This window comes from Triticum urartu, chromosome 2A (assembly GCF_056163025.1).
Source record: "Triticum urartu cultivar PI428250 chromosome 2A, HENAU_Tu73, whole genome shotgun sequence".
Classification (NCBI taxonomy): domain Eukaryota; kingdom Viridiplantae; phylum Streptophyta; class Magnoliopsida; order Poales; family Poaceae; genus Triticum; species Triticum urartu.
The window spans coordinates 25785205-25799130 of NC_141874.1; the positions used below are offsets into that span (position 1 = coordinate 25785205).

At 41.6% G+C, this 13926-nt stretch overlaps 1 protein-coding gene across 1 annotated transcript; it reads left to right on the forward strand.

Annotated features, from left to right (window-relative positions):
* Nucleotides 1-660: 660 nt before the first annotated feature.
* Nucleotides 661-5708, forward strand: LOC125529518 (indole-2-monooxygenase-like). Its single transcript, XM_048693929.2, has 3 exons — nt 661-1342; nt 4415-4843; nt 4924-5708. The coding sequence occupies exons 1-3, from the start codon at nt 806-808 to the stop codon at nt 5548-5550; spliced, it is 1593 nt and encodes a 530-aa protein (XP_048549886.2). The 5' UTR covers nt 661-805; the 3' UTR covers nt 5551-5708.
* Nucleotides 5709-13926: the final 8218 nt, after the last annotated feature.

The window sequence follows — 13926 nt, forward strand, 5'->3', positions numbered from 1 at the left end:
TCATGGAGGTGATATTATTGTTTGTAGTTGGTCATCAGCTTTGAGTTTGCTCCAACAGGGCCGCGCAACCGCACGCTAAAATATTGTAATGTTCTCCTATTTTATAGACTAGAATGAAGAAACATAGTAATAAGGCAAAATATATTCTAATGTTATCCCTAGCATGTTGTGTCCTCGACACTGCCGTGGGGTGGTCCTAATGTTTTCCTATTTTATAGACTAGTCTCCATGGCCTGCATTCTTGGTCCCGTAGAAAATTCGTTTCACTTCTTACTGGTATATGTTTGTTCTTATCTTGAGTTGTGGGTCACAAAATCACTTCTCAAACAGTGCACCAAACTTTGAAGATTGTTTTTGTCTGCTTTGGTGAGAGCTCCTCTGGTGTTATTTCTGGCTGAAATTTGGCAGTTACCTCGAACATTTGATCAAGTTTAATGTCTCAAAGTTACAGATTTTTTCGAGTTAGTTTGATCACGTTTTTTCCAAATTTTTGAAATTCGGGTGTAGTACACCCGATAGTATAAAGCCAGTCTCTTTGCAAAGGCAAAGGTGTGGCTACTCTCGGGTGTACTACACCCGAGTTTCAAAAACTTAAAAAGAAACGCATTGAAATCCAGTCTCGTTTGCAAATAGCCTTTCAATATGGTCGTGGCTCCCTACATCGGCCTGCAGTTCCCCTGAACAAATTATGGACTGAAAAAAGATGTCTAGCTCTTGCTGTAATCTCCAAGCTTGTAGCTATAAAACCAGCGGGGCTGCTCTGGAAGATAAACCCAACGGCCATCATTCAGTAAACTGAACAGACATGTCGCAGGTGCAGCATAGCCTCCATGAGCTGCTACTCCTGCTGCAGGCGAGGTCTCCGTCTCCACATGCAGCCCTAGTGGTCTCTGCCTTGCTCGTCTGCCCTCTTCTCGTCATCCTGGTCGTGCGCCTCTTTGGGACGGCCATCGCAAGAGAGCAGCTGCTGAGCAAGCTGCCATCTCCCAGCTTCAGGCTGCCGATCATCGGCCACCTGCACCTCGTCGGCTCCCTCCCGCACGTCTCCCTCCGCGACCTCGCCGACAAGCACGGCCGCGACGGGCTCATGCTGCTCCGCCTCGGCGCCGTCCCGACGCTCGTGGTCTCGTCGCCGAGCGCCGCCCAGGCCGTTCTGCGCACGCACGACCACGTCTTCGCGTCCCGGCCCTACTCCCCCGTCACCGAAATCCTCTTCTACGGCCCCTCGGACGTCGCCTTCTGCCCCTACGGCGAGCACTGGCGCCATGTCAAGAAGATCGCCACCACGCACCTCCTTACCAACAGGAAGGTCCGCTCCTACCGCCATGTGCGCGAGCACGAGGTAAAACCGTCAATTTGATTGCATGTTTGGCATTTTTCAGTCAGTCGCCTGAATTTTTTGCTGAAACATTTTGTCATTGTTTCGGGGGCCTACCCCTATCGTATAGAATCATTTTGTCATTTTCAAAGTTTATGTATTTTTCTACCTTTTCACTTGCTAAAAATATATATTCGGGGGACTCGTGGAAATTTGTGCTCCTAATTATTGGTAAAATTCTTTCCCCTAGAAAACTGTTTGGGGTAAGAAAACTTGGAATCTTCTATCTTCCCCTTCGAGATTGAGATTATTCTTCCATCCACATAGTGTTTGTCCATTCATCTTACACATTCGTTTTAAAACATAAAATATTATATGGATTTCCTATCCTAAGGGTTAGGCAGCCCATGTTCTTCATTTCAGTCGGTTCCTTGTCCATTGGATTATCTTGAGTTTTTCTGAGCGGTGTGATTATGGGCTCCATCCTGTGATTAGTTATTATTTTCTGAGCTTTGAAGTATTATTAATTTGATTCAATTACACCACTAGTGCTAGAACTTGGCATACAAGTTCACTTTAGTGCTAGAACTTGTGGTGTACATACAAGTGGTTCAAGAACTTGACTTGACGGTGTAAATACGGTGTTGTACACACCTGCGGTGCGCGAGTTTGGTGTAGGGCCTGCTGTCAAAGGGCAGGGCGTGTGGCCTGTCTTTTGCGAAAAGCCTCTCGATATTTTTTTCTTGACGAAAAAGTCCCTCAAGAGAAACTGTACATAAAAAATAAAGCTACTCGTTCAAACTCGCGTACTATAGGTCACCTGCGCTGGTGGCTAGCCAGCACACCAATTTGGATTTGATGTCAGTATAGATACATAGGCTTTATATATACTTTAGGCTTAACCATATAAATTAAGAATTTTAGTCCAAGAAACAAAATACAGCAGGTTACATAGCCAGGCATACCACCCCAACACAAGACGTCCAAAGTATAATTACACTTTGCATAATTTAAAAATTCATGTCATCTAAAAAATAATTCACGCATTATTTTAAAACATATTCATACAAATTGAAATATTTATGAAATATAAAATCTGTTTATAAGATTTAAATAGTACACATTTTAGAATCTGCAATCTGATGGCACACTAGGCTCATATTTATTTTCCATACATATTATATATATAAATTTAATTCAATAATGTTTCCATAAAACACAAAAAAATTATTAAAACATGTTAACTCTTTTTAAAACAACCTAAAATTTTCTTATATCATGATCACTTTTATATACTACATGAATATGATATTAAAAATCAGGAAAAAAAATCAACATATATAAGAATTTATTTAATATAAGAAAAATTCTAAAAATAATTAATTGTTTTTCTTAAATTGTGAACATTTTTTTAAAATAATAGTTTTTTTAAGAATCATAAGTTAATTATGTGGGGTTTTGTTAAATTAGTATGTGGATATGTTTTGACGTTATATGAACATTTTTTTAATGTAATTTATTTTACTTATATGTATATTATTTATAACGCATTATTACAATTTACAAAATTTTAGAAATCCCAAAAACTAAAATGTTGAAATTTTCTGCACTGACTCCAATTCAGTTCAACGACACGATCGTTTTCCGTTATAGTCATAAAGTGTAATTATACTGCAGAAATATGTTACCTCGTCGGTTGGAGTTGTATCCCCGGGCACTAATTTAATTATATGGATTTTTGTTGAATTAGTGGGTGGATTCGTTTTGATGTTATATGAACATTTTAATGTATTTATATTATTTATATGTGTATTATTTACAGCACATAATTATAATGTACATGTTTTTCAACAAATTTATAGCACATAATTTTAATGGTTTCATTGACGACAATTCAATTTAGTGTCAAGATCGCGTTGTGTTATATTCATAAAATGTTATAAGACATCACAATTTTTGTGAGCCAAATTATACATCACAAATAAGTGACCTTGTTTGTTGTGGTGGTATGCCCAGGCACTTATTTACCCTAAGGTTCCTGGTTTGGATTACCGAGTATGCACTGATTTTTGAGATTAAAATTGTCCAGTCAAATTTCTTTTTGAGAAATGTCCAGTCGGAATATCTAAAGGATATGTATCCTCACGTGACAAAATGCCGTGTAGGTGGGCTGGCAATCCGCAGGTCGCTGGTTTGAACCTCCGGTGGACCAATTTATTTTCTATACCTTTTTTATAAGAGAAAAAATAAATTGTTGAGGGGCCTGTCGCAAAACAAAAACAGGCCGTGTTGGCATGCATAGTCAGCACCGCAGGCGTATGAAACACCGTATTTGCACCATCAAGCCAAATTCTTGAACCACTTATATGTACACCGCAAGTTCTAGCACTAAAGTGATCATTTGTGCCAAGTTCTAGCACCAGTGCTATAATTGACTCTTATTATTTTCTAGGGGGGACAGCGAGAGTCACATTCTAAGTGATGTGATGCACAGTAATATCAGTTATCTATAACGATTTTTCTCTTTAATTAAATTAATGGAAGTTGCGCTACTTTACACTTCTTCTTACATAGAATACTAGTATAGTGCAAGCTCTGCATGTAATATGTGTGAATATCTTGAATTTAGCATTTTTCTTCTCCCAAAGTATTATAGTCTTATTATTTTTGTTTCATTTTCTATCAAGGTAATACTATTCCATAAACTATATCTACTACAATAAGTTTTTGTTGCTCAACTAAAAATAAAGTTTTTGTTGCTTTTCCTTTTTAGGTAATTGTGTTGCATTTCGTGTCATGGTGTCCATTGTTTTCTTTGTGCATGATATTCATCTGAGCTCAATAGATTTATATAGTAGTCTCATCAATAAGTCTAGCTCTTTTTTCATAGTCATGTTATGGACAAGGGACACCATGTTTACAAAAAGCAATAGTTCTTAGATGCAAATTTATCTAATGCTAGTAACAAAGTGATTGAAAGCTCTAAAAAATCAGGCAACTTACATAAAGACAACCGATTTGATTGAGTGATATATTGCACCATGCATGGCTACACGTTATACACCATATCAGCCATACTAAAATTAATTTTCACAGGTGATGTTTGTCATGGCCAAGATTTGCAATGCAGCCTCCAAATGCACCTCCATCGACTTGAGTGATTTGCTCAGTGCCTTCACGAGCGACATCGTGTGCCATGTTGTCTCCGGCAAGCTTTTCAGGAAACAAGGCCACGATAAACTCTTTCGGGAACTCATCGATGCCAACGCATTGCTTATCGGTGGATTTAACCTGGAGGACTACTTTCCCATGTTGGTGAAGCTGGGCATCATCAAGAGGATGGTTTGTGCCAAAGCTAGAAAGATTAACAAGATGTGGGATGACCTTCTCAATAATCTCATCGATGAGCATGCAAGCAAGCCGACGTCAGAACATGACAACGAGGAGAATGACTTCATCGATGTGTTGCTTTCTATTCAACATGAGTACAACCTCACGAGAGACCATATTAAAGCCCAGATGGCGGTATGATGTCACAAACATTGCCTACACATGTGGAACCTTATATAACATTGATACTTATATATGTATCTATATTTTTGTAGATCATGTTCGAAGCTGGGGCAGATACATCATTTATAGTACTAGAATATGCAATGATTCGGCTCGTGCAAAATCCTCGCCTCATGGAGAAGCTACAAGATGAGTTGAGGAGTTCTATACCAAAGGGAAAAGAAATGATTACTGAAGACGATATCAAAAATTTGGCCTATTTGGAGGCAGTCATCAAAGAGACACTTCGGCTACATATGCCTGCACCGCTCCTTGTGCCCCACCACTCCATGGCCGACTGCAACATAAAAGGCTACAAGATACCATCAGGAACGCGCACCATCATCAATAGTTGGGCCCTTGCAAGGGACCCTGGCAGTTGGGAGAATGCGCAGAAGTTCATGCCTGAGCGGTTCATGGATGGCGGTAGCGCCGCAACTATGGACTACAAGGGAAATGATTTCGCCTACTTGCCATTTGGCACCGGGCGGCGGATGTGTCCAGGCTTCAACTTTGGGATTGCGACCATTGAAATCATGCTAGCAAATCTAGTGTACCGCTTCAACTGGAAGCTACCAGAAGAGTCGATGAAAGGCGGCATCAGTATGACTGAATTATTTGGGGTGACAATACGCCGGAAGGAGAAGCTCCTTCTTGTCCCTATAGTGCTAGAAGATTAAGATATTGGTCCATATTATTTTGTGTGTGTGTGTGTGTGTGTGTGTGTGTGTGTGTGTGTGGAGAAGATTGACCACTCGTGTGTGCTCTGCCTACATAATAGTATTGTGTATGTGAACTTTGGACTTATTGGTAAGCACAAGTGCATTGAATAATCAAACCATTGCATCATAAATAGAATACCGTATTTGTCACTCGCAATTGACACTGTTATATAAATGGTCGTATTGGACAGTTTTATATGTGGCAGAAGTTACCCTTCTCAGCAATGCTGAATACTTGATTGCACACTTGATTTTATTCAAGTAGAGATAGAGATCCGATAAAGCACGGGTGGACATGGTGCCACGTACGCGAGGTTGGTATCATACCACGTGATTCGTGCAGTTCTTATACCGCGAGCATGTATATTCATATCTCCGCACCATATCCAACTTGTATACCTTTCATATTCTATCTGACAGGTCAGGTCTGTGGCATGCAAATAAACGACATGCATTGAATCGCTCGTTAGTTGCAATGGCTACCTGCAGCACGCTACCCTCCTTCTCTTTAATCCATTCAGCCTTATTGCTTTGCCCTCGTTCTCGGCTTCTCGCTCTCTTGCCACCATCTTCTCGCCACAGGTCGGAGCCATGTGTTTATCCATGTCGCAGGGAAGCTCTCCGCCACCTTCATCCAATGTTAGTTCTAGCCAGGTCACCCGTTCATTCTCATCCATTGCCCTGAGTAACGCCCGGTACATGGTCTGGTTCATTTCAGGCAGTGGTAAACCCGGTGAGGCATTTCTACAAGAGTGATCGCCATGGTGTAAGTTCATCATCTACCTTTTCACCCATCGTTTGAACTCTGTCCAACTAACACAAATCCCTTGCAGACAGGAGGATGCAAGTTTCGGAAGCGAAAGAACAAGTATATACCGTACTTGAGCCCCTGATGGAGTCACCTGTTATAGCATTCTGGACTCCATCCATCGCATGTCATATCTTGAAGAGAATCAAGCCTGGCTGAATAACATATTAATCTGGTGCATTGCCAATGTGGTCGCCGTTGCCATGTTCTTCGTCCACAATCACTGAATCCCACCCCCATGTTCTACGGTCGTCGTCGAAGTCTGCATTTAGCAGTGCAAGTCCACCGGTTCGTCGGCTAGCCACTCTATAGCTAGTATATTTTTTTGCATCAATTCTTTCCCGTCTTTCTCCTAGTACATGATGAGTGCTCACCTACCGCACATCCACCCAGCCTGTGTTTACAGTTCCTGTACCAATAATTTCGGGTGATCTGTTGCACTTATCCACCACCATTTGAGTTATTTGCCTCCTGTAACTACGGAAAACACATGAAAAAGATAGTCCTGGGCACACCAATCAGCAGGAACTATGTAACTACTCAAATACGGTTCAATGTATCAAAAGATAATAAATGGCAAGGACAAAAATGTATATCAAACTTGTATACATCTATCAAAGACATGCATATTTGTTCTGAAATACTATTTAAGTACATATAGATTAATAGACCATAAATGAGTTATCAACAATGTTTCTTTATTGACAAAATTATAGAAGCTTCATCTTTCCAAGACAATAGTAAATCATGTAGAACAAGAGGAGCGCATTTTGGTGCCCAGGCTCACCTACACCTGAAAATTCCGTGTGTTGGTGTCCCTGTTGGAATTCAATAAATTTGGTTTGATGGGACATGTTTGGTTTGCGCGAAAGTTGGATACGCGCCATATACCCGAATGAACAATTCTCGATGGTGGGGGCTAGCTGGCGGGCGGGGGTCAGATTCGAACGATGTGGGGATCGCTTCGCTCAATCACATTTTGAACCATGGCTCGTCTTCCCCACTTTATGCCTGAGCTGTGGCCCAATCCATCAGCACAATATGGGTGTTGAGAGTCGACTCGTCGCTCAGGTTGCCATTGCCATGGTAGTCCGTGTGGGTCTGTAATGCGAAAAACCTAGGTGTTCGGTGAAGAGTCATGCACAGCTTAACCGGGTAGTGGAACTCATTTTCTCCCTCAGTTGAGCTGACCACACAAACATGGTGTGGTGGCAGCCGATGAGTTCCACTTGCTAGCTATAACTGTTATCTGAACCAACGCTCATGCGTGCCTACTACTCTGTGGGCTGGCCTATGCGGGGAGGCCCCCCTTGTGCAAAATGAGGGCTGTTCGTCACATTAAGCCGCACAGAGGAGGGGCCAACCCGATTGGGCGCGTATGTCGCTACTTAAAGCATCTTCAACAGACGCCCAACATGGCGCGTGCTAAAAACAGCTTTAGCGCGCCTAACGCCTGGTTTGGCGCGGCGCGCTGCGCCCGCTCCAGCAGCCTCGCTAAAATGCAGCACGCGCGCGCCGCTCCAGCAGCGCGCAAAAAATGCAGCACGCACACAACATTTTTTTTAATTTTCGAACGCATAGATAAAATAAAAACTAGATAGATTGCATATAAATAAAAAACGATACAAAGGTATTTTACATCGGTGCAACTAGATAGATAGTTTGAAAGCATAGATAAACTACGGCGCAACTAGATAGAAACTACTCTAAGTCGCTATCATCATCATCATTATCATCCTCGGCGGTGTCGTCCGAGGTATCTAGCCAGATGTCCAGCCACCGATCATCGTCCGGCATGAAGAACGACTGCCCACCTGCTGCAACGATGTCGGACTGCGCATTCGCCAACGCCTTCCGCTGACGCCTTTCCAACCGCGTCTCGCGGCGCCTTCGCGTGTCCTCCTCGCGGCGCCTTGCCCAGTAGGCCTACTCGTAGGCGACGTCCTCCGGGTGGCGCTGGCGTCACTCCGCCATGACCCGCTCGTCCTCCTAGGCGACGAGGAGGCGGCGTTGTCGCTCGGCGTGCTCCACACGGTCTTCCGCCGTGTTCAGATGAGGCAGAGGGCGCGAGGTTGAGCGCTTGCTGGAGCGTGTACACATCTTGAAAGTTCATCTGGCCGCGCGGCCGGCCTAGGCGCCACGCCGCCGCGCCGTACGCGCGGGCGGCCTCGCGCGTCGTCCCGTACGTGCCGAGGCCGAGCCGGAGTTCGCCGGAGCGTATCTCCGCGGTGTAGCAGCCGTTGGGGCGCAGGCGGACGCCGCGGTAGCCGGACGCTCCTCGGCGGCGCGGCGGCATGGCGGCGCGTCGGTGGCGGGGCGCTGGAGCGGCGCGTGGCAGAGAGGGAGAGAAAGAGGGGAAGAGGAAGTGGGGAGAAGCGCGTGACGAAGCCGCGAAGCGGCGCGCAGCTTTATAGGCGCGCGCGAAGCGGCAGGCCAAATCTTGCGCGCGAGCTGGGGCCTTTTCGCGCGCGCGCGCAAATGGTTCCGGCGCGCGCTTGTTTCCCGCGGCCGCTGGAGCGCGGCAAACCGCCCCGCGCGCGCTAAAAGTTGGGTTTATCGCGCGCGCGTGTCGTTTGGGGCGTCTGTTGGAGATGCTCTTAGCGACCGAATGCATCCCCAGCTGCCGCTACACATATTTGGGTCGGCCCATTAGCTCTTTTCAACTCTGGGAAGGTTCTAGAACCTTCACTACCCTTTTTTTGTGTTTTTTCTTTGCTTTTCCTTTTGCGTTCTTTCCTTCTTTTCTCTTTTTCATTTTTTCTTTTTGCCTTTTATTTATTTTCATTATCTTTCTTTTTATTGAACTCATGATCCTTTTTAGAACTCATGGACATTTGTCGTATCCACGAACATTTTTTCAAATTCCCAAACATTTTAAAATTTGTGATCAAATTTTAAATCATGATATTTTTTTGAATCCACAAACATTTTTTACAATTTCGCAAATACTTTTTATAAATTGTTCACATTTTTCAGAAACCCGGGAACATTTTTATGAATTGGTGAACATTATGAATAAATGAATGAATGTATTTTTCTGGAAATTTGGGGAACCATTTTTTAAAGTCATGATTTTCTTTGACGAACATTTTTGAGTATATGGACATTTATTAAATTAGCAAACATTTATTAAGTTTATTATCTCTGTTTTGTAATTGTTGAATATTTTTAATTTCGTGAATATGTTTTAAAAATTGATGAACATTTTTTGAATTTCTGAACATTTGTTCCATTTCATGAACAGTATTTGAATACAGGAACCATTTTTGATTTCCGAAACAATTTTTTTCAAAATCATGAACATTGTTTTGAATATGCGAACATATATTGAAAAATCATGAATATCTTTTATGAATCCATGAACATTTGATGATTTCTTGAAAACTTGTTTTCAAAATTGATAATTTCTTAAAATTTTGGAACCTATAAAATCCTGAATTATTTAAAGAAAAAAGGAAACAAAAATAAAAAGAAAAAGAAATGAAATGAATAAAATAGGGCGCCCCCATACATGGGCCCGCAAAAATGGCACGCTAGGGGAGTGGATGGTGCGCGTTGCGCCTCCTCCCAGCGCAATCACTAGTTAAGGAGCGCCCCTTGTAAAGGTCACTTCCACCTTCTCAGGGATTGACAAGTGGCACCCATGCAGTGCTTCTCGCGTCGAGATCTTCGAAACTAGATCCCATGTCCATATGTTTCGACAAAAGTTTCACAAAAAAACTAGAAGAAGAAATACCAAGCCAAAAGCACTTTTATTGGCACTTTTTCCCTTTCCGAGAGGCACGGCTAAAGGAAGCAACTTCGTGCCTCCCAGGAAAGCAAAAAGAAAAAGAAATCCTTTTCCAAGAGGCACAACTGTATCTCCACAAGAAGCAAATTTGCGCCTCTCGTGGAACCAAAACTTGTGTCTCCACAATGGGTTTACGGAAAAAACCCATCAAAAACCCGAAACGTGTATAGAAAAATAAAATAAAAATCCAAGGAAGCGTTCATCATGCGACACGTGGAAAGTGGCTCCCGCAAAGGGCACCCCTCGATTAGTTGCTCCCTCTAGATGACACCCGTGAGCGTCAAACATACGAGCTTTCACGCACTGGACAATCTGAATGGGCCGGCCTAGACGGTGACGTCATAGGAAGCCGCTACCAAAATCCTAAAAAAAGACGATTGGTTGAGGACTCAAACTCGCAACCCCACGATAGAGAATAGAGAATAAGTGTTTCATACCACCTGAGCTGATGAGTGCTAGTGATCAATCGCCGCACAAACATCTATGATATAAATGCACTGGCAGATCCAATAAAAATTGACCTTCAACCACTGAACGTTTCTGTATTATATTAGGAACAATTTTTAAAGACACATTGAACAATTTTATAATATAAGCTGAATAATTTTTTGTGATATATGCTGAACAATTTTTAAATACATATTGAACATTTTTGTAATATATGCTGAACAATTTTTTTAATACCTATAGCAGCGCAAATGCGTGGGTCACACTGCTAGACGTGGTCTACATATTTATCTGTTAGTGTTTCTTTCTATGAATCTTCTTTATTTATTTTCCAATATTTATATAGAAAATTATAGCAATGAAAAAACTTGGAAGACATGAAAGCATGATTAAACTTTGGCCGAAATATTTCCATCATATGTTTAAAGTTGTTGGTGAACACCTGGACGATCAAGAGAATCAGCGTATGCCTCCTGCCATGCAAAATACTTTGATTATATTGTTCCCTCTTTCCTCATCCCTCAACATTTATCTTTGCACCTACTATATATTTATGAATTTTCCCTGATAAATTATAAACACTGATTATTTGTACCGGCATCTTGTCATCTATTTCATCACCTATCTCGTCATTGGCCATACTGTGCTTGTGGTTTTATTGACATGTATATGCTTTCATATCTTGTCTTCTATCCCTGGCCCTCTTTCGACCATGTTATTTTTGATGATGCTTATTTCTTGTGCATTTAACTTGAAATTTTAAGAAAAGTAAAAATATCCATTACATACTCGACATGATTTTGTCATTCCTTATTTGCTAAAAATATTCTCTATCATTCACTCACACCTTATTTTACTATATTTTTATTTTTTCCGTCAGTATCCACCCATGTGGCCCAATGTTATTTTATTTATTTTTGTCTTCACATTAGCATTGATGCAATGTTTAAATTTTATGGAAATATCGCAAACAAAATGTGCACCTCATGGAAACATATTAGACTTCGGTCAGCAATCTATGTTCAATTGTATTATTGTTGGCAAACACATCCATATAATTTCGCACTAAACTCCGTGTTTCTCTCTTCTACTTATCACCATCAGTCGTTATTTGCTCCCTCAACCAGTGCTACCCAAACTGCAATGTTCCCATTGGTATATCATTTAAATAAAAAGACTTGTTGTTCGGAATATGGACCCTAAGGAAACACGATCAAGATTTGGCAGAAATCTATATTGTTGTTGATGATATCACCATGTGAAAAAGAACATTTTTGTGATATAAGCTAAATAATTGTCAGTACACATTGAACACGTTTTGGGAAATAAGCTGAACATTTTTTAAGTACACACTGAACATTTTTTTCAAATACTTTGAACTTATATATATATGTACAGTGAACATTTTCTTAAATACACGATGAACATTTCTGTTATACATGATGAATATTTCTGTTATACACGATGAACTCTTGTATAATACACAAAAAAGAATAATAAGAAACACAATTTTTTCATAGTATGAATGAAAGAATGGACCATAAAGCATTATCTTTATATATTGATGGAAGAAAAAGGAAATGAAAAAATAAAAATAAAAGAAATAAAAAATTGGAAAGAAAAACCAAAAAAATATGAAACCAGAAAAACATGAAAGAATCAAAAGAAAAAACCGAATAAGATAAAACAAAACAAAACAGAAGAATCGAACAAGAAAAAATGAAGCAGCGAAACGCACAGCACACGCTGCCGCGATCTAATGGACAAAGGGTTTTTAAAGTACTTCCTCCGTAAACTAATATAAGAGCGTTTAAATCACTATAGTTTACAGAGGGAGTAGTCAGCAAACAGAAGAATCAGATGGGCCCACCCCCGGCTGAAACTCGGGGGGGGGGGGGGGGGGGGGGTGCAGAGATTAGTTTGAAGGGAATAAGTAAAGCCCCGGTAAACATCACGTGCGTTTAGAATTATTGCTCTCATAGTCATAGGAGGTCCCCCGGATTCCATGCTAAACATGGACTTGGCCATGCTAAATAGGATCTGCCCTGCGCCAGATGGGCGTTCTGATACATATATCGAGAACCCACAACTGCCGAGAGGACGTCTGATTAGCTTGCGCATCGCATGTCCAAATGAAGCCTAGCGATTACCAAATCTTCCTTTGCAAGGTCACTAATGGACAAAGGGTCTTTAAAGCGGTCAGTAAACATTTCGTCAAAAGTTATCATTGAGACAATATTTTCGTCTACACGGATGACGCTTATCCTTACTTTCCACCATTCTGGCGAATTCTTCCCACTCGCTTGGTACCTTTGTAGGTACAAAACTCCAAAACCATCGACGTAAGACTGTACGACGAGCAATATGCAGGAAGAAAAGTTGACCCAATGTATATGAGCTACGCGTTCGTGTGTTTTTGTATACTTACTGTTTCACCCAATATCTCGGTACGTAGCTCTTCTTCTTTGCCGGCCATCATTTGTTCACACAAAATGTTTTACCGGCTACTTGCCCTAGGACGGACAAACTTGTTCTAAACTCTCTCTTAATTAATGAACTAATAAATGCGACAATTCTTTTGCCCTTTAAAAAAAATCTTGGCAGAAAATGAGTTAACTGAATCAGGCACATACACAGCTGAGTGGAGTCAGGATCTGATGCTGCAGCTTGTATGTATATACTCTGCGGTCTACATGCATGCATGCTTTAGTCTCCGAGGATATGGCATCGAAGTGCCTCCTACTTGCAGGTCATTTTTATGGCGACTGGCTGTATTCGTATGTTGTCGTTACTCACTCATGCGAAAATCAGAAAGGTCTATGTGTATAACTGTTGGGAAAGGGTAGTACGGGATACTTACAACCAATTTAGATGGTAGTCTGACAATATGATAGGTGGCTAGTCACCGTGTCCTATTTTCGTGGGTTGTGGCCTTTTTTTCATTGATTTTTTTGGCTTTGCTTGCGTACTGGATTTGAACTACGAACTTTGTGGCTACTTTGTTTAATTAAATGACTGTGTGCATCACTTGATGCAGATGCGGAGATGCCGTGGGTCTTCCTCCTTTAAAAAAAGCCACATATATTCACGTATGTTGTCACAGTCAGTTTTTTCTTTTTACAAATTCTTGTTAATCACTAGTAGAAAACAGGGCTTTGGTCCAGGCCGGGTCAGCTCATTAGTCCCGGTTCAGTACATAACCGGGACCAATGTGGGCATTGGTCCCGGTTCGTGAGCCCAGGGGGCCGGCCGGGCCACGTGGGCCATTGGTCCCGGTTCATCCCACCAA